This window comes from Anopheles nili, chromosome 2, assembly GCF_943737925.1.
Source record: "Anopheles nili chromosome 2, idAnoNiliSN_F5_01, whole genome shotgun sequence".
In the NCBI taxonomy this organism is placed as follows: Eukaryota; Metazoa; Arthropoda; class Insecta; order Diptera; family Culicidae; genus Anopheles; species Anopheles nili.
Window position 1 is genome coordinate 69,097,605 of NC_071291.1, and position 24,201 is coordinate 69,121,805.

Below are 24,201 nucleotides of genomic sequence, written 5' to 3' on the forward strand. Positions count from 1 at the left end.
CACCTGGGGCCAACCGATCCCTTACCATCATCCGCGCGGAACCATCCGAAGGCGGACACTTCATCAAACGCTGCTGTTCTATAATTCAAACGGCGTTGGGCAGTCACCGTTACGCGTGACGGTGCTGCTACTCTACGCCCGATTGGAGCACCGGCGGGAAGACCTACGCATCCGCTCGCGACGACCGTCCGATTGCGACTGGCGGCAAAACCTGACGGCAACAGACGAGCGCTCGCATCCTGCCACCGTCCAGCGGTTCTCCTGCTCGCATCCGGAAGCGTCACCCTGGTACGCTGGTGAGTGCTTGGGCGCCCCAGAGACTCGCCAATAGTCAAAACAAATATCATATGGGACGCGCCGACGCAACCCGACCGCCCGAGATGTCAGCTGTCGGGCCGCGAGCCGGGAGTAAATGGCGGGCGAAATTTTCGCCCCTAAACGGACGCTCTCTTGCTCGAGCAGATATGGCCACGCTGCTAGCTCTCCTAGTGCTGCTCTTTAGTGGATCGTGCCGAAGTGGATGCCGAAGACGCGCGCAAAAGGATAACTGAAACGTGCGTCTGGAGATGCGCCCATATCAGGCTGATACTATTTTGGCGAAAAGCTGCACGAGTTCTCTATGATGATCGCGACTTTTAAAGGTTGGTTTTTATTATTATTTGATTTCGGATAATAAACTACAATTTACAGTATTCATAGATCCACTAGAAAAATTAACCGAGTCAGCCCGGGATAAGGCTCACAGCGGCTGTTGGGAGGAAATGCCTTTCAGTTCAGATACAATTATACAAATTACAATACGGCCTGGCCGTCCCTAAATAAATAATAACAATAATCTCATAATTTTGGAAATAGTGTCTTTATTTTATTTAAACCATAATAAATTTATTTATAATGTACATTTATTTCGGTATTTATATACACTGAAATTACAGTTAATAACACATCTTTCATTCTGTGCTATCATTTCCTATCGAGACGCTCTACATTTTCATAAGTTTTTATCAGACTTATGAAACATTCTATAAATCCGTTCTTGCTATCTCCATTCACCTATTTTCATTGAATTTTATCTTTCATATTTCTTAGTAATGTTTGGCTGTATTTCATTATAATTTTATTCAAGTTGGTTTTTGCAAGGACGATTCTCTGAATTACAATAATGATACAAAATCTATCCTTTTTGCTAATTTGATTTTAAAATGAATTTATTTTAATTGCCAGCATTGATTTATCATCCCAATTTTCTATTGTTACGTAGTTTAAAAATTATGTGCAACGCACGGTAAAAATTATGTGCAACGCACGTTTTCATAATGAAGCACATTTAACATACCACGCACCATGACGTTCATTTAGCCATCGAAAAATTTACTTAAAGCCTCAAATGCTCGCGATGGAATATTTAACACACGTTGCGATGAGAGCAAAAAACATTGAATCATACCGTTAGATCGTGCTGCCGTTCGTTCTAGCAACGCTTGTTTGCACGACACCCGCACGTCGAAGTAGACATTAAAGCACGCCTTAAAATGAAGTGCTTGGTGAATTTGATTTCCTTTTTCCTTGAACTCTGCCAGCACATCCATTTCCCTAATTTCTCTCCTCGTGAAGCATTATTAATGATTATTCATTTTGCCAGTACGCAATCAATGTAATGTAAAGTAAAGCATTTGCATGTATTTAGTGACGCTCGGATGCTTGTTTCGTCAATATTTGCACTGAAATTTGCAGCATAATTTGCATTCCCTACCCGTGGATCTTGACAAAGCGAGCTCACACGAAACACTCGCAAACCCCGTTTACATAATCGCTCCCGAGCGCCGTCACGGACAGACACCTCCGAAAAGCTCCTTAAACGAAAAAAAAGGACGTCACATTTTGTGCGGCTAGAACGCAACCGGCGAAGGTAAGAACCCACGCCCCGGACGTGCGTTCTAATCTCTTTCGCGACGCCACACCTGTTCCCTGTTCCTACCGGAAGGCAACCGACGTAACCCCGTCAGGCGTGCCGGCGTGCGTGCTTGCAAAACTACTTTATTTCGCCAACGCGCCACGAAGGCCACGCGACCGAACGCACGTCCTTGTTCACGCGCCCCGTTGGGCCATGCCGGTGCGATGGAGCCTTGTTCTGGCGCCCTTGGGTCCTGGTGCCTAGGGTAGGGAAGATAAATTGTTTGCTAAACCGAACCGCTTCGTCGGTGTTCATCTTCTCGCCCTCCAAGAACCACCGGGTCACCCAGTGTCGCATCATCGCGGTGCAACATTTTATCTGCCATTCTTTCCGCATCATCCTTCGGGCCCTCAGATAGGACGTCTGGTGGAGCCACGTCAACCACGACGACCAACCGGGACGAGAGACGAGCACACTCGTGCTCAGGATCAAGTCAAGTACGACGTTGTTTGCAGCGCCAGAGTGACAACCCTAGCGTGGCTAATCTGAGCAGGAACATCGGATTGAAGGCTCCGGCGAAATGGAAATTCGCCTCCCGTTAGCCCGGACGCTGCACGTAATGCAGAAAAGATAGCAAAAAACCCTCACCTATCCTTCTTTATGGCTCTATCACGAGATGGCCTTCAGATGCAGAGATTCTAGCGTCAAAATGACTGTCCATCAGATAATCGTGATTAATTGCTCAAGTGTCACGCAAGCCAGCGGCAATACACTGCCCAACATGCCACACATCGTCTCAGCGCACTCGCGGGATCTAATAAACTCCTCAATAAAGCTGATTGATTCCCAACAATGCGCAAGATTGCATTAAATTGCCGCACCGGCATCAGACGGGTTCTGTTGGAAGAGCGCAGCATCCCGGTGCGAAGAATTCCAATAAAATAGCATAAAAGAAATCTAACAATCGATACGAGATCGATTGGGATACGGCTCATTCGAGGAGTGAGTGTTTTTTTTCTTCTTGTTATCCTGTTTCTCCTTATCCTCCCAAATTTCCTCCGTACCTCATTTATCATCCTCCGAGCAGCGAAAGGTCAGCCCGCGATGGATGGTAGAAAGCACGGTGAGATTAATTTTCCACCCACCGAGGCGTTTGCTCAGCAATTCCGACAATCGAACCGGTGCGAGCTTGCGTCCTGCCGGCAAGCAGCACTTCCGGGGATGAAATTTAACAAACTACACCCACGAAGGCAAGTGGAGAGCGCACGCGGGTCGTGGCCGCGGAGCATTTGTCAACGTCAAGCGATTAGAGCGGGAGCCTCACAACGCCACCGTCGGAAAATCGACCCTTCAGAAGGATGACCTTGCTCATCCCTGTCATCATCTTGATCCGTGTTCGTGGTGTAAAAAAGCATCCCTCGTGATACCCGGCTGACGCCCCATGCCAGCCGCCTATCTTGTCCATCACCGGGATTCATCGATCGATCGTCAACGAAACCACACGGACCGTGGAAAGAGGAATGAAAAGGACCGCGAGTTCAAATTCAAGCCGGAAGCAAAACACTCGATGTTTCATTGTCTCGCCACCGACGGGAGGATACTTTGTGCGTTTAAGGCGAGCAGCACTTTAGAAGTTATCTCAATTTGTCACGTTATCGTTGCCTCCGTTGTGTTTCACGCAGGGCGAAAGTTGCTGCGTCAACGAGGGTGAGAGAAAAAGGAACTAAGTTAGTCCCCGATTGCCGGCGGGTACGGATACGGCATCAAACCTCGCCATTTCGACCGGACGCAGTGAGTGCCGCTGATAACAGCTTCTGGTGGTTCCGCAACCGGAAGGGGAAGGTCACAAGTAATACAAAGCGAGCAGGAGATGCTTCGATGTGCTGGCACAATATTATGCGCTCTTGGTGGAGACCTGGAGGCCCGAGTGAAGTTGAATCGAGAGCACCCCCACAATGTCCAGAAGTTCGCTCATCCACGTGGGGGTTGGAAAATCCCAAGATATCTTGCGGCATCGATCGGTTGATAATGAACTTCATGCAAACCAGAATCTCTCTTCACTACGTTCATCTCATCGTACCGTGTTCGAAGGTGCATTATAAATTCAAACAAACACGTACCACCCCAAAGGAAAAGCCACGGTGCTTGTTGCTATGGCAGCACGTGAGTAGTCACCACTGGGTGAGGACTACTCGTGGGCTCGTGGAATTGAGGCTCGGTCCGCTGAATTCGCTCATCTGGGAGTTAAAATGACGGCTAGGTCTCCGACTCGCGGATAACAGGTCCGGGTCAAACCCCCGTGTTGGGCTGATGCAAGCAAACTACCACTTGGCACACAACAACGGTTGCGCTCTCGAGGGAATCTAGGACCTCCTATGACGATCCCACCTGAAAACCAATAACCTTCATATCACACACATTCACATAGATACATGTATGAATTCCCATCCTCAATGCCAGATGCGATGGGAAAGTCCTTCACGCTAGAACGTGTTTGAATTTTCGAAACGACCTTCCGAGTGCACGGGCGCGCCCCTTTTGGGCACGAAGCAGAGACACGGAAGGGCAGAGTTAACAGCTCTTCCGCCTCTTGGACCTGTGAAGCAAATTATACAACACTCGCTGGTCGTAAAACAATGGCACACCATTTTCCTATCCCGCCCATCGATGGGTGAGTGTTTTACTAAAATTTTTGCTTTTTCTCTTGTGCTGTGTGCTCTTTTTTCGTGGTACACCGTTCCCTCGACACAGGCTCGTGCCTTCAACGCCAGCCAACATCGATCACACCGGAACCGGTCCCTTCGGTTCGATGTGTCACTACGGGAAGCGCTTATATTCGTGCTGATGACACTTTAGATCGTAATTCAATTATCGGCGGTGGTAAATAAACCAAAACGCTGGTGAAAATCAATAGTACTATCGATTTTCCAACGCCCGATTCTTGCGCGATGGTTTCAGGGCTGTTTGATGTGTGTGGTATTTTTTTTCAACCTCCTTCACAGGTCATGCTTGCCGGTGGCATATTCGTGGCCAGTACAATGTAAGCTTACTCGGTGAGTGAAACACTGATGATAAAAAAAGCACCATTTCACGCACACGTGAAACTTGCGGTAAGCTCACAGAACAGTTCGTTCTGTCCGCTTGTGGTCAGCCACACGTACACCAGGACGCGCTGGGCAGGATGTTTAATATTTTACTCGCTTCCTTCCCGGCACGCTCAATAATGGACGCGTATTATTACGATATGAAATTGAATCGAGCCCCTACCTGCACGCATGCTGTTGAGCATGGGGAGCGAGCTAGCGAAGAGCAACTTCTTAGCCATTAATTTTAAACTATCACGCCCAAGCAACAGGCCTTTAAACGATAAACGGTGGGGCGCACGGTAACGAATGTAAATGTATGTAAATTACACCCGCCATCTAACGGACGCTTGTGTCGAAGTTCATGAGTGACGAGCTGCGCCTGCTTTGTCGATTTAAATTGTACAACCTGCTGCCGAGAGTTTCGAGGACAAAAAACATCCTACGCCCAATGTACTAAACCTGAGTAAGATGGCAAAATGGCCTCTTCACGAGGGTCTACTATAGCAGAACAAGGAACCACCACCATGAACAGGGCTCTCCTTTTGAGGACGTCATCGTTCTCCCCATCAGCAATTCCTCAAACATGGCATGACGTCATCGTATCAATCACTTTCCAGTGACATGCTTCGTAAATGTCGGCATACAGATCAACATCCGCGCTCCGTCTGCGCAATCGGAAGCGCTCCATCACTCACGACATCCGCAGAATTCGATGCTCTCAAGCGACAGCATTGTTACGCATTGTTCCAATCACATAAAATATGCGGCAGGACGAGAAAACATCTGTTCTTTTACTTTTGCAACATTATCGCAAACAAAATCACCCTCGTAGGTGGATTGCGGCTTGTTGGGAATGGACTGGAAGGTGAAGGTCGCTAGAAACCGAACGTCGCGTAGTGAAAGGTAAACCCAGCTTTATTTGTTGTGTGTATCGGGGCCGTCACTTTCACGCTACTAATGCTGCGTTTTCATTCCTGTTCAGCGCCACTAAGGCACCGGGCATATCCCATTCCACCTGACCGACTGCCATCCCGTTGATCCGACTACTCCATGGACTCCGTGGCTCGCATAACACCAACGTGTTACACCAAGGTAAGCTCACAAGGTGCTGCCTCGTTGAGTTTACTTACCTCGAGCTTTACGGCTTCTCTAACCATGGACGAGGAATTCCATTGCATAACTTGTGCTGTTGCAAAATCGACGTGTTCGACAATTCGTTCGATTCTTGCATCACTAACTGCTTGGAAGATTCCGAACCGCAATGGTGCCGCTGCAAACAAGGCGCATTTGCAGATGAAAAACATGAAGTTGGGGAAATTGACGTCGTTCGACAAGGAACCTGACTGCTGTACTTCTACACCTTATACCAACCAACTAACTTTACTCGGGGCAAGCTTCAACGAATTGCTCACACCAAGCTGGCAGCCAAAAACTCACCACTTCAGACACTTCCTCCTTCGTCGAGTCAGGATTGCAAATTTATAACCAAACCCGAAAGCACTCCTCCCAAAAGTACGCTCCAGTGGACCGAATCGTGTCCGGTTTGCAAAACTTTTCTTGACCGTTACCGTTGGGAAACATTTGATCAGAACGCTAATCTCATCAGAATCAATCCTCTCAGATGCGGCTTCTCGCCTCAGGCTAGCAAATGAAACAAAAGAGCATCGCGTTCAGTTTGAGAGTTTTTAAATACCACACAGTAACAGAACCGCTGTGCGAAAATTCAACTGTTCCAAAACTCTTTCGGATTGTGGGTTAGCGTCGCTAAAGCGTCACCACTTTTGGAATAATCTGGAGCCAGTTCTTATAGCCGTGTGTAAGCAATCACAGCGCGGATAGCCTTTTCATGTTTAGATTTGCATGTGAAACGTTGAGATGCCGTCAGCGACAGTCAGCTTTCCGTGACCGTGGCTTCCATCTGCGACCGTTCCACTTCAATCATAGAAAGTTATAGTCGATTTCGAGCTTGACAACCTCTTTTAGGACGCTTACTGGCTCACTAGCTCACTTGCGCTGGTAAAGCTTCACATTTTACCTATTGAACTTCAAAAAGTTCAAAGCCAGTTCTGTACAGACGGTACTTTTGTAGCTCCGCTATGATCACGACGAAGGACTTTTTTTCTTTCGCTGAAAAGGTGTTTCATTTGCGTTATTTTATTGCTTATTTTTTATCGTTATTGGGTTTTTTTATTACAACTCAAGAGGGCTGCATGCATTTACTTTTTATCAACGACTGACATAAAATCAAATCAGTTTGATTCCCGTCACAAACTTATCAAACTACCCTTGTGACGAAGCTCTGCACGTTCCGGATTCTTGTGTAATCGCCATTTCCCTATGGTAGTTTAGGTAGCTAGAAATCTCCAATGCCCAAATGTCTCCCTCTCGAATGGACGAAAAACTTTTCGTCCCGCCAAGCGTGTCGGATTCGTAAGCGGCCATGGAAAGCAATAGGGAAAAAGGAACACAGGACAGAGAAGCCACCATCCTTGGCGCCCTTCTGCCTACCCTGAACTAATGGAGACAAATTGCGCACGATTTGTTGCTGTTTCCGCTGGCAAGGTTTCGATTGCGACAACTCCATTGATTGGAACCGACTGCTCGTCGGTAAGTGCAGTTGTGGAGTCTCACCCTAGAGATATTCAGCTTGGCAGCCATAGCCTTTCGGTGTGGCGCTCCTTCAGGCTGGAACAGTTGTCCGGGAGTCGAGCGGCAGTATTCACGGCTGGAAATTGAACGGCACTAGCACGACCCGGACCCAGCGGTGCATTCGAAATGAATAAGTGTAATTAAAATTCTCATTAATAGCTAATAGCATTACGGAGTCGGTACCTGTGGGTGTCGAGCGGAGCTTTTCCTTCGCGTGCCAAACTTATCAACCATCCCACCGCTGGCAGGCTCCTTCGCGGAAACGAAGGTATGGCTCCTTTGTGTAACGTGAGCTTTGAAGAATGGGCCACCTTTAATTAAATACCGAATGGTGCAATAAGCGGTTATGATAAATAGTGCGCATAGAAAACACCTGCGAGCAGTTTGGGGAAAATACGAACCGACCCACAAGTGTGAAAATTGGCACTTGGTAGCATGGAGTGAGGTCCCTAATCACGAGCCCAATCGAAGACCGATACGTTCAGACGATTTCACGATACGGCTAATAAAAGTCATGGTACTTAACTTATCGCATCGGCTCTGCTGCTGAGGTAGATCAGCGCTGCAACATTTCACGGAAATCCAAACTCCACCAACGCAAAACCATTGCGCTCTGCTGTCACGCGCGATTCACGTCCAAAGTGGTACGTTTAAATGTCGACCGAGAGACGCGGCTGCTGAAAGCACTCCACGATGGAGGGAAAATTAATATTGACATTTCACCGTCGCTCGGTTTTCCAGCCCAGCCATTGCTGTTTTTCCACCGGCCAAACTATGCGGACGCCCTTTTACAACGTTTCTCGGCTGCGCTGCAGCCTCTCGCTCGCGCATGACGCACCTGCATAGCGCATTTTATACTCGCTCTTCCGGCCGTGTTTATATCCGTTTCCTGGAAACAAAATTTCACTCTTTACCGCACCGGCACTGTCTGTTTCAATCAAAATCCAATTTTCAATCAAATTGCGAACGTAGTAGAAAAGCGCCACTGCTACTGCGAATAGCGCAGCAGTGTGTGCGTGTGTCAGCAGGGAGCTTAACCCCAGTCCCGCCATAAACTGCCTTTTATCCCGAATATTACCTCAGAAAAAAATGCCCCTTTCAGGTTTCTCAGGTGCAGCGGGTGTCCTGTTTGGGATTGCCCGTTTTGCTGTGGCCTGCATCAGCGCTTTTTAAACGCGCTTTCCCTTCGCCACGCACCCAAGAACTACGTAGAACCCAGCTGCAACGGGTGGCTGAAAATCAATCTCGAATCGTAGGGACAAATTTCATTATGATTGATTTTTTATTCCCCACTACAAGGCGCCCTGAAGCTTGGCTGCTTCTTCCCTGTCAGCCTGCTGACGTAGGGCTTCGAGTAGTATAGAAGTCTAAACATAAACCACAACCGAACGGAAATGAGATACTTCCTATACGCTTTTGTCCCTGCTGTGGCAAAAATAACTTACAACGCTTTCCAGCCAGCTGCGCTACTGCCTTCAACATCTTGGAACCGAGCTTGAGGAAAGATCTGGGAAGTACGGTTTTGAACCCACTGATTGCGATACGACGAAATGTGACAACAATGGCGCTGCGAACGATGCGAACGAAAAAAAACCCAAACCTGGGTGGCTTTGTTTCCCAGCAAAGAGTGTATGCTCAAGTGAGGGAGGAATTATCACAATGGAAATTTTTATGCCTCAACCCATTTCAAAGCCATCCCAATCAGAAATAATCCAGCGTGTGGGATGGATCCGTTCAAGGGGGGGTTCTTTATGTCATCAGCCAAATTTCCTCTCTCCATCCATTTGAACAAATTATGAGATCAGTTTGCGATCTTAGTACCCCACAAGGCGCACTCGTGTACTAAGAGCGGTACACATCAAACAGCTTGACACCTGTCAAGCCAACCTTAGTATACAGGGCGTGAGTGCGTATCAAAACAAGCTAAACAAAACAACTGTTATGTTCATGACGGAGTGAACAAGCCTCATCGAAAAAGGGTCCGAAAGGTATTCATACGTCGTATCGATTTTAGAAAACAACACCGTAAAAAAAGCGCTCTCAACCTATTTCCCTAGCAAATAAACAGCACGTAATGTCAATTAACGATACGATATTTTACCTGTATGGGGATAATCTCACAGTTGATTGACTTTAATTAAATCCTCAACCTCTGTTACATTCCCATTAAGATTACAGACTTACGGGCGCCCTTTATACTCCCGCGGCCATCCTTCACAGCTTGTTTGCTTGTTGTTGGCTCTTAAACCAGACGCCGATTGCCGACAAATTCCCTACGGCTCGTGGCAACCGATATTACAACCCGAAGGGCTGCCAAACGTTCGACAAACCGTGACGACACGTTCTCTACGTTTTCGAAGGAAAGCTCACTTTCGGATGCTAAAAATCAATCACCACCGCCACCCCGAGACGGTGCCCTAGGAAGGTGGATGAAAAATCTGATGGCGAATCTCAAAATCAGCAATCCATCACGCCGTCGACCCGTTCCGTTATCGTGCGAAGTGATCATAAATATTCAAAAGCTCCATCATCCACGAGAAGGTTACGTCAAGTGCGGTTCGGCACGGTGGCTGAAGAAAGATGATGGCAAGGCTCGACGAGAGTTGCGTAAAATAAAAGTGGTCACACAGACTGCTTGCACACTTTAATACGGCAGATGAAACCCGTATCGGTGTTGCTTCCAACCCGGGAGATGATGGACGCCCGGTAGCCATTCGTCGAATCCTTCCGCAAACGATAGCCCGATCGGGCTGATATAATTGCTTCCTGGGAACCTGAGTTTCCCATAAATCTAAGCCCAAATATTGCGTGGTCGGACGGTGCCGGTAGCAAGTCGGAAGTTTATTACAACCAATCTCATCCTTTTACGTGCATCATAGTGCTGGAACCGGGCAGGAAATTGAATCCACTCCGAGGCGTTCCTGAGAAGCGGACCAGGGCACCCACCGAGCAAACGGGACAAGAAAAGCTACGAAAGTATGTTTAACTAAAGACCACCGGAACATTAACATCGGCTCGGTTCACAAGGGGTACAGATTCTTCCACCCACCAAAAGGAAAGTGAGACGCTTGTGGGCGAAAGTTTTCCTACGAGATTTTCGACACTTTGCTCGACGGCATTGATGGTGGTGGCCGGAAGAAATAATCTGGGCGTCTGGGTGAAACCTCAAACCGGTCTTGACTCTGACGGTCACTGGAAAGGCCTCTCAAATATTTGAGCACGCCCATCGGGAATGAATGAAGCCTTCCGTTGCGTTCGTTCGTCGTACTTGCTTTTAAGAGGAATAAAAAAGTGAATTTCCAGGAAAATCACTTCACTGTAAGAGCTAGTCGTGCAGGAATCGAGATGGTTATACTAATCGGATTCTCTCCGTAACTGGTCGTGGACGATTTCCGTAAGTGGTTTAAGTGGTGTGATGAATAGCGATGTTGTACAGTCAGCTCGTGGTTTATTGTTAGTTCTTAAAATTACGTTATACCAGCTTAGAAATGTTGTTATGGCATTTAAGAATAGCACCATCCAAGTCTTTAGATATCTAAAGACTAGATATCTTAGATAGATACAGATTAGATATCTTCTATAATCAACTTCAGAATTATTGAAACCCCTTATTGAAATACTTACAGATAATGAATATACCTTGTTAATGATACCTAAAACAAGAGCAGTGATGATGAAAGTTATGAAATAGTGCTTTTTTACAATTAATTAATACATGCGCATTTTATTTTGTGCCAAAAACACTTTCAACCTAAGAGATATGTCAACGAATGCCGCTTAAAAAACGAACAAGATTGAAACTATTTGTCACTTACACCAAAACAAGTGGAAAAGCTAGCCTACGTGCGTCGGTCCCATTATGTTACCAACAGAGGAACACGAAAAGCTCTTGCTCAACCCACGCGGAAGACAACACCGACACCGATGGAGGCGCCTGGTATCCGGTAATCGATTGCATAGCATTAAAGGGCATAGGCCCTTTAATGCCGTCGCATCAGCAACCCATATCTCTCCGCTCGGTCCGTGCTCCGTAGTCACTCGCAAAACAACTCCCAACGGGTTTCAATAATAAGAAAACCATCCCGAATCGAACCGAACCCCCCGAAGAAAAGCCCACCCGGAAAGATGCAGACCCCTGACAAGGAGTCACATACCGGCGTGGGATGTTGGAGTGGGGTTACCAATGAAGACAACTTTATCGTAAATCGCTTACACAGATAGCTGTGTGTGTTTGTATTTTTTTCTTGTTCTTCTTTTCCCTATTGCTGCCAAACGCAACGTCTCCAGAAGGTGGCCCTGACGGGGCTGCAGAACAGCCTGGAAACGGAATAACGATTCGAGTTTAATGTCTTCGGAAGACTGCACGAATCGGGCACGTGGGTTGGGAAAGCGTCGCATACGGAGAGCGCGGGCCGAGGGTGAAAACCATTTAAATTGTGATTAGTCTTTCGGGAAGTAAACAACGTGACGCAGCCGAAAATGCCAAACGATCGGCGAAACGGTCTCATGGTGGGTAATTCCATTCTGGCGATAGTGCCGCTTGGCAGCGCGCTTAAATATGAAATTCCGTGGGCCGTATTCCACGTTTGGCTAACACGCGAAGATACACGTTAGGTCAAAACGCACGTGGTTTGCGTTTGGTGTCGATAGCAATCAAATGTTTGGATCCATTAAAAGAGCTTGTCGAAGCACCACATTCCGACAAAAAGACCTTATTTTTAAAAGCAAAACTTTTAGCAGGCTAAATATATCAAAGTTTATCGCTTGTTATACCAATTCAGATGTAATAAATATATTGAAATTTCTAACAAATATACAATATATAAATATATAAAAAACATCTTCCTATATTCGAAAAATAAAAATCGTTCCTTTACCATTTAACGAATTTCTTTAGAACTCCGATCCCGCTCTGTGAGTTTTCCAGAAAGGCATCAAAATAGCACGGAGTTCAAATGCAGTTGGCATGGCTGAATGAGTAGAACTCAAATACTAAAAAAACTCTACCTTCTTCGCGCAAGTTTCTTTGCGATGCTACTGAAAATTGAATGGAAAAAACTGAACTTCTCAACTATTTGCTCTTGTAGAATAGAAATAAATGAAACTTTTTTAGACTTACAAATGAACATAGAAATTCGATTGTTTGCCTCTTGATCTATGCCACCGTCATCATTATCATCATCATTGGCTAGACACGTAATAGCCATCGCTTAAGCTTAATTAAGTTCACTTATATCAACAGTGTGGCCGTTTCCGGCACACTTTATGATGCTTCCGCTGGCCGTCTTAGTGCCCTGCAGGAAAATGTCCTCGGTTGCTGTTTTTATCTCTCTTTCACCTAGTTTCTAGCCATTTCGCCATTTAGTTGCTTTCCCTGTGCGCTCCCGGTTCCGGTCCCGGTGGGAAACTCCCGATCTGAACCACAAATAGCACCTCGCCTTTCCATGGTTACGTTGCGGCATTTCTTTGGCCGGCACTATCGTCCCAACGGTGCCTTTAAAAACGTCTTAGTGAAGAACACTCGCAAGAAAGTACGACGACGTGGGACTTCGTTTCCATCGCATAATTTATGCATATTTCCGACCGGTGGAGCGTAATCGAGGAATGTGGAAAGTCACAGGAGCCACCGAAAAGGGTGAGGAACGTGCCGTAAAAGGAAAAACCGATAACTGGGACATTCGACAACTTCCGGTAGGTGCAGGGCGGGTTTGCCCTAGGTCGGCTTCCCACAACTGCGTCGTTTTAAAGTTCATAAATTGCGATGAATTACGATAACTGCTCGAACGTGGCACGCTTCGCTCAGGCTTCAATGTTTGCAAGCCTCGCACAAAGGCAGTCTTTAAACCGTTCGATGAATGGAGTTGATCTAAGGAAAGCCCTTGAGTAGCTAGTATCCTCTAACAGCTGCATAATGTGCGATGGTATGATGTAAAGCTTTCCGATTTATGTTATAAGTTATATCTACAGCTTCTATAGGGTTGGAGTACAAATAATCCCTTCATAGCTCGTGCTCAAACTCAAATTTAAAACATTACCTAAACTTTTACAATTCAATCATGAAATTGTAGAAAATGCTCGTGATTTTTAAAAACAAATCTCTCATATATAACTACCTTCACCGTAGACATCGAAGGTGTTGTTGGGATTCTCTTTAATGTAACTAAATAAATATATCCACAATCTGCATGTCGGTAGCGCAGTCTACTAAATAGCTTTAACGGCCAACTGAGGTATATGGTGTACGAAGACGTTACATGCACTCCTTACGACTGCAGCACCAATAACGAAGCCTGCAGCAAGCAATTACGTTACTGTGGAAACCCCAGGACTATTTCTAGCTCAATTAGCATCGGCGCCAACCGTCCCGTAGTGGTCGCGTGAAAGATGAAAGGATTGCTAATTTCACACCCCCCTTCACGTTATATCTCCATCCCATCTGGTTCAGTGTTCAGGTTGCACCACAAAACACCACTACGGTAGTGCTTTACCCAACCATGCAAAACCCTTTTTCCCTTCTCTTCTCCAATTGGTGGGTTCCTGTGCGGCACGTCATGATTTCGTGGATAATATAAATAATCCGGTTTCACTTATCCTCGCTTTGCTCTGCATTTAACCATCACCACCTCCAGGAGGGACCCATGCCGCCGCAGACGTCACTCGCTCGGTTAAAAGCTCTGCTAACGAAGCGGATTTTCAGCTGCCGCACGGTGCGGAAAACTCAATTACGACCACCCGCAATTCACCGCTACGGATGATTGATTTGCATATCTTTGGGTGGAAGCCACCGAAAGCACGACAGGGTCGGAAAAACTGGTGCTCCACGCGTGGGAAGATGCTCGCGAAAATCTTTATTACCACGTGCGTGTGTGATCCGATTGGTTGCGTACACGTTCGGCACGAAAATTGAAGCCTAAGAGCAAGCCGATTCCGCCTAATCCGGTTACGGAATCGATCAAACGGGAACCGCGCCATTCGGGCCCGGAATGGACCTGGAACGCTTCGACCCGGAACGGTCGCGATGAATTTGCAATTCAAATTTAGCTGACATTACAACCACGAAGCAACCGGAAGATAATAGTCGTTACACCGATCGTGGTTAGAAAAGTGTGACGCATCGCATTCTGCCACCTTAAATATTCATTTCATCATTACCATCAGCAGCGTAAGGTGAAATGGTGACAAAACAGTCATAAAAACAGCACCGTAAATTGATTCATGCCAAAGAACTTGTAAAAATATCCGGAAAATACGTTTTCTGTTCAATCCGGTATGCGTTTAGCATATCTCAAATCAAAACAGCGGTACTCATTAGTTTCCACAATGCATGCAAGCTTCTCGTTTTGTGTTTCCCAATCCGACGCCAACCACCAACAGCACGCCACTAAATTCGATAACGAGAGCAACTGGGTGCCAATTACATGGCACGAGACTCCAACGCCACGCTGATTGGGTTTACGGTCCAGCAGATGTTAAAGAAAAAATATTTCAACTAGTTAGAAGATCAAACATAGATAGCTGTTTCCTTCGTTTTCTCATAATTGGTCAGACGTGCTGATTAAGTGATTTTTGCTTTCAACTTAATTGCTTTATTGAAAACGTTAGAAGACATGCCACGTGTCACTGATAACTAATTTCCTTGTAGGCTATTTAGTTCCCTTCGAATGTTGCACTCTCCTCCTGTTTTTGTTATTGAAACATGTTCCCTCGACCTACGCCTACGTGCCAAACGCCAAGCCATTAATGTAAATGCGTTACATGGCAATGCTCAGCGCTCTAACGATCGAAAATTCGCTTGTAAATCGAATCATGATCACGCGTTTCTGATACGAAGTCGCATGGAAAAACAATAGCGAACGAACAGGAGCCGACAGGACACGAGAAAACCATTAGCACACGTTTGGATATATTGTATTGAAACGATCACCATGACGGGTTTTTGTTCTTGTAACAGGATATGTGAGGCAGCCAACAAGCGAACTGACAAACCAACCAATCCTCTTCGACGTTGCGGGGTTATTAATTGGATGACCTAATGAAAATTGCGAATGGATTTTTTCCGCTTTCACACGATTGCGTTCGTTAATGCACGGTATCGCTCTTGCCTCTAACGTGTTTTTACGCACGCAGTTACCAATTAGCCAGAGCACATCAAAGACGTCGTTCCATCATTATTCAATTGCTGGCGATGAGCTTTTCTGGCGTGACAGTAATACCGTGCACCAGGCATGTGAAACTCAATTTTCTGTCGGGGCCACATTGCCATTTATGCGGTCTATGCAGTCCAATAATAAAAAGTCGATATATACTGCTCAGTACGAAATAGGAGCTGGAAATTAGCGGTTATATAACCTTTAAGAGATTTCGAATCCTGGCCCGTAAACAGCAATGATAAGCAAATCGAACAATTTATTTCTCTTGTTACACCTCGACACATTAATCAAAAGCATTTTTCAAAAATTTTCTTTTACACTGTTTTTATTTTAATTTCTAATGTTAGCCTTTACTCATAATCACTTTAATAGGTCATAATTGTAAACTTGTTTCTGCACTTCTTTTAACTTAACTCTAACGCACCTGACTCACGATAACTCGATATTTTACACCATTGCATCCGTTTGTTGATCCGTTCGGTACTATCGTACTGCGAACCAAGCTATGGTTCCGCATTGATCACGAACCATCCGTGGCCGGGCCGGTCGTTCTGCTATTTCCGCATATGGCCCAGTGTGTCGTTCTGACCGCAAACGTCCGCCCACGTTGGCCTTACCAAGTAGAACAAGGTGAGGCATCGAAAGTGCCACAAGGCTACGAAGGTGGCTCCATGTGTCCTATCGGATTCCCAACGGAAGCTTGCAACGTCGGCTCGTCGTCCTTTGTCTGCTTTACCGCTCTGGTTTACCTGCAAGAAATAGTTCGATCTAAACCTCCTGTTCACAATCGGCCATTCTGATTAAGCGATCCGAAACAAGGACACGGTCACAACCGCTGCACCAGCGTTTGTAACCGCCGTGGTGGGGAATGGGAGAGGAAGAAGAAATTAATTCGTACTATTGTTGTTGTTGTTATTCGCGTTGTTTCCGCTGTTCGCATTGTTGGTGCCGGTGCCTGTTCCAGAAGGGCCCCCCGCGCCAGACCCAGTACCGGTGCTACCGCCCCCACCGCCGCCACTTCCACCGCCGCCAGTCGTCGTATTGTTGCCATTCGCGACAAACGGTGTCCCAAGACCGTACAGGTGACCACAGTACTTAGCATTGTCGATATTGTCCTCAAAGAACATCTAAGTGACGACCATCAAACAGAGCATGAACGAAGGCGTGCAGCGGGACACAGAAGAGAAGAAGAGAGAAGAAAAATCATAGTGAATATCCAAATGAAAAATGACGCGAACGAACCAATCCCATCTTTGTCCCAAATCACATTTCACCCGCTTCCCCTTCACTCTACTTCACTTCTTTGTGACTTGGGTGCGCCTTCTAACGCGAATATCCTTATTCCGGAAAGTAACGCTCGCAAACATGCCCGGACATTCGAAGTCAGATATTCCGCAAGTGAGCAGGAAACCAAACACCAATTTGCTATATGCTCGGTCGCTTTTCAGCAAGCTTAATTTCTATTCCAAACTTCGATAATTTCAACAAAAATTGCATAGTATACGAACAGCGATTTTGAGTAGGTAAAGTACGAGATCAAAAATACAAAAACAGCTTTAACAAACCACCATCATCATGCTTGAGGAGTTTCACTCAGCCATTGATTGAAACGACCGTTTTCGGCTGGCAACGAGCTTATGCATTGGGTCCTCAATGGAACGGCTCGTTTACATGTCTATCACAGTACGATTGTAAATTCGCGAGGGTTTCGCTGAGTGATGCCTCCGACACACGCATGGAACTATTCCTCCGATTTAGCATAGCTCTTCAGCTGAGTATCAATGTGGTTCAGCGATTGGCACAGCGATCGCTCGTACCGTTCGGCACAGTTGCACTCGAAGCTACCGATACCGCTACTGTTGCGGCTTCGATTCGGGCTAGTCTTCAAGTGACGATCGACTGGACCGTCCCCGCAATTGGAATTGACGGCGAAGCAACCCTGGGTATGTACCTCTCGCATTTTGAAGAATGCCATCCCCGTCAGCAACGAGTCCGAGCCGGCCTGATGCTGCGGTCCAACACGCCTCAGTTCTAGCTGGTCCGCCACCTCCTGCAGTCCGCCCTTAAGATTCTTGCACGATTTCATCAGATACTTGACGTCGTAGATGGTCGGAAAGTAGATCCGCAGCAGCTCAAAGAAGTCTCCCTCTTCTGCCGGCAAATTTTGGTCGGTAAGCAACTTCAACAGGTAGGCAAAATCGTAGCCCGAGTGGAAACTAAGCCACTTAATGTTGTCCATCAGCACAATGCCCGACGTCATCAGCAACTCGGCAAAGTCAAGCGGATCAATGCCATCTTCTTCGTGTTTCTTGAACTGTATGCCCGAGTTGAGCAGCAGGTCGATAGAATCCTGTGCAAACATGTCTTCGCCGAGACTGAACTTGAAGTTGAATTGCCACGTTGAAAAGCCGGTCGGCGTGCGTCCGTCGTCGTCCATGAACGTCAGCCCAAGCTGGATGATGCGTAGCAGATCCACGTTGCAGCGCAAACTCTGGTACTGGTAGTCCGCCGACGACCGGAACTCGCCAACCGGTCGCGCGACTACGCCGGGAAACTCTGTATCCATCGCCACGAAGTGATACTTCTGTACGATGAGCCGTATCGTTCGGAACTCCTCATCAAGATTGTGCCGCCAAACGTCCCGGATCCCGCACTCTTCGTTCGACTGGGGATTCATATTACCGCCGCCGCCTCCGCCGTGACCTCCGCCGCCACTAACCGCCGATGGCATCGCCTGGAATGATTTCAGTGCATTATATAATATAAGCAGTTAATTTCTTCAAGATAACACAACGTATAATAACGTATAACAATAATTTCATGCAAACTTCTCTCATCAATTAGAGTCAAATGTTCCACACATTACAGAATTATATAGCTAATCATATTGTAGTTTAAAGTAAAGGTACAAAATAAATTATAGGATTAAGATTGCAAATTTCTTATTACATCAAACTTCGATCCGTTAGTATGTAAGCTAGGAAAAATTCTAATACTTTAGATAACATTTTGTCAAGATTTATATTATACATCTAAGCATGTTTTAAACTTTGACAAAATGCAAAATAAAATAGTGCGATATTGCAAATAAAAATCCTTTTTTTATCACGAATAATCTGTTGACCATAAAATATGATATAATACAACAAACAATACTCATAATATACCTTATCCAATCCTGAGTTTAAGACGGAGCAGCTAGATGTGTCTACTTTGATTTAATTTTCTCCGGAACTAAAATATGAATATGTTCTTAAGCTGGCGCCGTGACCTTTGCGAAGAGATCGGGTCGAGATCGCAGACCCTACTCGATCGTTACACCTTCTATAGAGATTTCGCTGTGGACCAGTACGGATAGCAACCTGCAATACGATCACGTACAAAACCGCAGCACATGCACTCATGCACAAACACAGGCACATACACAGGAACGATGAACAAATGCACCACCAGCCGTAGAACGTGGAAGGTTCAAAAGCTACACGTTTAGCAGCCACTTGAGTAGAGTTTGTGCTTTACTTAGAATGCAGCACTTCGCAAATTCAGTAATTTCCAACTAGCTGCCGGAGGATGATATTGATTATTCCTAACGATGATTTGTGCGTAGCGAAGACCATGCAAAGAAATAGCAAACATAAATACCGAAAATCATGAATATTTTTAACCGGTACTTACATCTATGGACCACAATGCATTACTTGCGGCCATTCGCCATTTACCCTAGAGGCGGTGTGCTTCGTATACGGCAAATTAGCGCGCGGCTATTGTACGGATGCTGGCTGTTTGCAGGCGGGTGCTACGATTTTGCTAAATGCATTGATTGAATGCTACTTTTTGCAAATTGTACAAACAACACAAGCAGATCGGCGCACCAAGGCAAAAACCTTCGAACAGCGCTACGTAAAACACCATGCAATATTGTTTTAATGGAATTTTACTTTTGCAAAACGGATAGCTTTAATACCTCTATACAATCAATCAAAAAAGGCACAGCAAAGGTGAGGTCATACCCATTTTTTGACAGCCATCTTTATACACAGTTTGACATTCGTAACTCCTGTACTTTCTCACGCTCTCAACTGAGCTCTTTCTCTCCAGTAGATAATGGATTGTGCATCACGAAGGAAATTTTACTTTGAAACATAGTAATTGAAATATGTTATATATATGCGATGTCTTAAATTGAACCTCTTCTCACATATTTGAAACATTCATTCATTGTTATTTTGGTGATCTTATAGGCGAACCTTCTCATTGGCGTAATGGTATTAAAATTGTCAGTATCACAAAGCCAGGGAGTAAGACTGCTGGGTTTGTTTCTCATTTCACCGTTGCAAACAATAACATAAATTTGATTTCTATAACCACCCTGTTTTTGACAGCTCAGATTCAACTTTCATTTGAATGTTGTCAAACAAAATTAGCTTCGAATGGAATGGCGAAAACTCTGCGAGAAATCTCTGGTATTTGTCGATTTTGCTTGTGTGAAGATGAGGAGTTGCTATTCCTCGGTTCTACAGTAGTTGGAATATCGATTTCCTTCGAAGACGTAGAAGTATTCACTGGTATTCGGGTAAGCAAAGCACGTAAAATCGGCATCTAAGCTTCTCTAAACTCAACACCGGTTATATTATGTTTTATAGATTCAGAAGGATGAAAACATCTCCTATGTGATTTGTGGGGATTGTAAAAACAAACTGAGAAAATTTATTGCTTTCCGAAGATCTTGTTTGCGCAATGACAGACTTTATAAGCAGCTGTTTTCTGAACTTTTGGCAAGCACCAGCAGCGAGTGCCACGAAAATACAAGCGTTCATCTAGAATTACATGAGGCCCAACCAGAAGACGAAATTATTTTGCAGGATGAAATCATTACGGAAAGCATTGAGTACGACAAAAATGACGCTGCCATTTTCAATGATGATATAACAATCAAAGACGAGAACTATGTATTATCTCCTGAGCGCTATGATCCTGACGAATTACCTGAATCGCATGACGAACCACACGAAAAAAGCCATCCAAATTCCGCAGAAAGTGGAAGCAGCAAGAAATCAAATTTTCCAATAACCGAATATACTAGTAAAACTACAACCATGTCAAGAGCATCTAATACTCAGAGCAGCAACAAAAAACAAGACAATGATGCATCGTATCAATCCCTATCTGCATACCCACCGAAACAACTTTGTAGCATATGTGGTCAAATGGTGAATTATTTAAAACGCCATTTGTTAAGCCATACGAAGGATGCAAAATATGCATGTCCGCATTGCTCGATCAAAATGACCGATAGCTCAAATCTGCTACGTCACATAGCTGCGGTGCATTTTAAAACAATTGTTAAATCTTGCGAAATTTGTAACAAAGGTTTTACACATTACAATACCTATCATTCTCATATGGTGCGTTTAATATTTAAAAAAGCTATAAATTTTAATTTCACCTGCATTAATCATATCTATATTTCAGCGTTCGCAGCACGGTATAGGAGAAGTATACGAATGCAAAGTTTGCTCCAAAAAATTTAATCATCCTGGTGGGGTGAGGGAGCATTTCAAACGATTGCACAGTAATGAAAGCAAATTTGAATGCACGCTTTGTGGCAAACGATTTAAAATCAAGTACTTTTCGTAAACTGAACATGCTGCATTATAAATACACTATGCTGACATATTTTATATTTGCAGGAGGCAACTGAAGATTCATGAAAGAGTACACTCCACAAACCAACCATATGCCTGTAATCTGTGCCCAAAACGATTTAAAAGTGGTTATGCCAGAAATACCCATCAATTGACGCACAGTGGAATTGTATTTTCATGCAAACTGTGTGACAAATCCTATCGGTATAAAGCTCTTCTCAACATGCACCTAAGAAAGTTCCACCCAGAAGAGGATGAGGAGAAAACGGACTAATTTGATTTAACATAAACGTTCAGCCAAACGGTCTATTAACCAAATTTGCATGTATTTGTATTTGTATCCACATACATAAAATTCAAAATAAAATATGAAAATAAAAATAGCTTAAAAATAGACTTGTTTTTTTTTTGTTTTCATTTAAAACTTCGTTTCATATAGTTTTGTATTTTAGTGTTACAATAATAAAAAAGAAATATACTGTTCCATTAGATTGCTCGGTTAATCATTACACGGTCTATTCGTATCGACGACAAGCATTTATTATGGGCAAGTTTGGGAGGCTTATGGTTTTTCGTTATTGTTATGGAGTTAGCAGGATATCTTGTTTATATTTTATCATTTTATATACTAGTAGATATAAAATTTTAAATTCGGTATCGAATTAAATATATTTCATAAACCGGATACATAATAAAGCCACCCTGTGTGCGATCCTTTCAATTTGTTGGCATAATGCAAACTTTGGATTGTTTTGAAATTCTTAGCAAACAAAACACATTGCTTTCAAAATGAATAGAACGTTGCTTGAAATATTAAACATTTGTCGATTTTGTTTGTGTGAAGATGAAGAATTACTAGTTTCGATATCAAGTATAGTTGATAAAACACTAAATAATCAGCTAATCACAGCATTTACTGGTATTCAGGTGTGTTTAAAGATTACCTACGCATCTCCATTAGGTGTGATTTATTTTGTACATTCATTTGTGGATTTTTAAGGTTTCAGAAGAAGACTCGTGCATGATATGCACTTGCTGCAGGCAAACTTTAAAAAACTTCATAATATTTCGCGACATTTGCTTGAACAATGATATGCTCTTCAAACAAATGTTCACAGCAACCGAGATTGAGTGTAAAACGGCGACAAATGATTCTGATCTAATTGAGGAAACACTCTCAGATATTGAACACAACCATCAATACGGAAGTGAGAGCGAAGACAGTTTCGACAGTGTTTCTCCAGCATCAGAAAATTATGATGATTACAAAGCATTAGAATGCCATGCTAAATCCGACGAGTCAGCACTTGCCAACACATCCAAAAAACTATGCGGGGTTTGTGGTAAATTTGTAAACAATATATCGAGACATACCCTGAGCCATACAAAAAATATAAAACACAATTGCCCCTACTGCTCCATCAAAATTATTGATGGTTCGAATTTGATGCGACATGTGCAGGCAGTACACCTGAAACTCATAGTCAAATCTTGCGAGATTTGTGATAAAGGTCTTACAAGTATAAGTTCCTACAAGTCTCATATGGTCAGTATTACTGTTTGATCTTGTGATTTCAAACATATATATATATATATATATATATATATATATATATATATATATATATATATATATATATATATATATATATATATATATATATATATATATATATATAATTTTTTTAATTTACAGCGCTCTCAACACGGAATTGGAGAATCTTATATTTGTAAGATATGTTCGAAAGAATTTAGTCATCCTAGTAGCTTACGAGACCATTACAACAGATTGCACACTACTGAGAGCAAATTCAAATGTTCGACTTGCGCAAGAGAATTCAAAACCAAGTAAGTTTTGCCAAAAAAAACCAGTTAAACTAAAACAAATTTTATTATGCTTTTCAAATATTTGTTTGTTTTAGAAAAGAAGCAAAAATCCATAATAGAGTACACTCAAAAAATCAGCCATTTGCATGCAATCAGTGTCCTAAACGATTCAAAAGTACAAACGCCAGGAACATTCATCAATTAACACATAGCGGTATCCTTTTTTCATGTTTACTTTGCGACAAATCCTATCGATATAAAGCTTTGCTCAACGTTCACATGAGAAAGTTTCACCAGAAAGAAAACGACGAAGGAACAACAGTTTAGGTAGATATCTGACAATATCGAACGATTCACCGGCATTCAGGTGTGATTAAAAAATATGTCTTTATCAACAATGCATTGTTTCATAAACGATCTCTTGCCTTACAGTTAAACGATAATGAAAATAGTCGTACGCATTTTGCTTAGATTGTACGGACAAACAGCAAAAATCTTTCTTGTTTCGAAACCTACAATACATACTGAAAGTATACAATACGCGGCCAGTATACTTTCAGTTCGTCCATTACAATAGTCGATTTAATCATGCTTGTAACTTAAGATTTCATGTAGAGCGATTTCATACTATTGACGGAAAATACATTTGAGCTACTTACGATAAAAGTTGCTAAACCAAGTAAGTTTAAATCTTGGATACAATTATTAGAATAGTTATGGCTATTTGATATTCATTTCCAAATTACAGTGAACAGTTAAAAGTTCATCATCGAGTACTTTTGTTTAATCAATTATTTATTCAAAATTATTTGTCAACGTTTACATTCCATTCTGTTCGACCACCCTGTGTTGATAGTCAATAGCAGCAATAATTATCTGTTAGACGTGTGCGTAATGACCGTTTTGTCATAATTTTGTTTTGACGCGTATTGCTTATAGTGTTGTTGTTA

At 43.8% G+C, this 24,201-nt stretch overlaps 3 protein-coding genes across 3 annotated transcripts; 2 read left to right on the forward strand and 1 right to left on the reverse strand.

Moving 5' to 3' along the window:
* Positions 1 to 16,104: 16,104 nt before the first annotated feature.
* On the reverse strand, positions 16,105 to 18,510 carry LOC128730631 (CCR4-NOT transcription complex subunit 7). The gene is made up of 3 exons (XM_053823707.1): positions 17,731 to 18,510; positions 16,678 to 16,906; positions 16,105 to 16,528 (listed from the first exon to the last, which is right to left on the reverse strand). The coding sequence occupies exons 1-3, from the start codon at positions 18,508 to 18,510 to the stop codon at positions 16,512 to 16,514; spliced, it is 1,026 nt and encodes a 341-aa protein (XP_053679682.1). The 3' UTR covers positions 16,105 to 16,511.
* Positions 18,511 to 20,214: 1,704 nt separating this feature from the next.
* LOC128729165 (zinc finger protein 28-like) lies at positions 20,215 to 21,763 on the forward strand. The gene is made up of 4 exons (XM_053822823.1): positions 20,215 to 20,352; positions 20,423 to 21,184; positions 21,252 to 21,403; positions 21,470 to 21,763. The coding sequence occupies exons 1-4, from the start codon at positions 20,215 to 20,217 to the stop codon at positions 21,696 to 21,698; spliced, it is 1,281 nt and encodes a 426-aa protein (XP_053678798.1). The 3' UTR covers positions 21,699 to 21,763.
* Positions 21,764 to 22,532: 769 nt separating this feature from the next.
* LOC128729175 (oocyte zinc finger protein XlCOF19-like) lies at positions 22,533 to 23,735 on the forward strand. Its single transcript, XM_053822834.1, has 3 exons — positions 22,533 to 22,970; positions 23,121 to 23,272; positions 23,347 to 23,735. Exons 1-3 carry the CDS (start codon positions 22,533 to 22,535, stop codon positions 23,576 to 23,578), a joined length of 822 nt encoding a protein of 273 aa, XP_053678809.1. The 3' UTR covers positions 23,579 to 23,735.
* Positions 23,736 to 24,201: the final 466 nt, after the last annotated feature.

What these genes read in the sequence shown, in the direction of transcription:
- LOC128729175 (XM_053822834.1), top strand. Translation starts at nt 22,533, where the DNA reads ATGTTCACAGCAACCGAGATTGAGTGTAAAACGGCGACAAATGATTCT. An exon ending in GTTCCTACAAGTCTCATATG is followed by an intron (nt 22,971 to 23,120) that starts GTCAGTATTACT and finishes TTTAATTTACAG; the next exon opens with CGCTCTCAACACGGAATTGG. An exon ending in GCAAGAGAATTCAAAACCAA is followed by an intron (nt 23,273 to 23,346) that starts GTAAGTTTTGCC and finishes TGTTTGTTTTAG; the next exon opens with AAAAGAAGCAAAAATCCATA.
- LOC128730631 (XM_053823707.1), bottom strand. Translation starts at nt 18,510, where the DNA reads ATGCCATCGGCGGTTAGTGGCGGCGGAGGTCACGGCGGAGGCGGCGGC. An exon ending in CATTCTTCAAAATGCGAGAG is followed by an intron (nt 16,907 to 17,730) that starts GTACATACCCAG and finishes GTCGTCACTTAG; the next exon opens with ATGTTCTTTGAGGACAATAT.
- LOC128729165 (XM_053822823.1), top strand. Translation starts at nt 20,215, where the DNA reads ATGGCGAAAACTCTGCGAGAAATCTCTGGTATTTGTCGATTTTGCTTG. An exon ending in ATACCTATCATTCTCATATG is followed by an intron (nt 21,185 to 21,251) that starts GTGCGTTTAATA and finishes TCTATATTTCAG; the next exon opens with CGTTCGCAGCACGGTATAGG. An exon ending in GGCAAACGATTTAAAATCAA is followed by an intron (nt 21,404 to 21,469) that starts GTACTTTTCGTA and finishes TTATATTTGCAG; the next exon opens with GAGGCAACTGAAGATTCATG.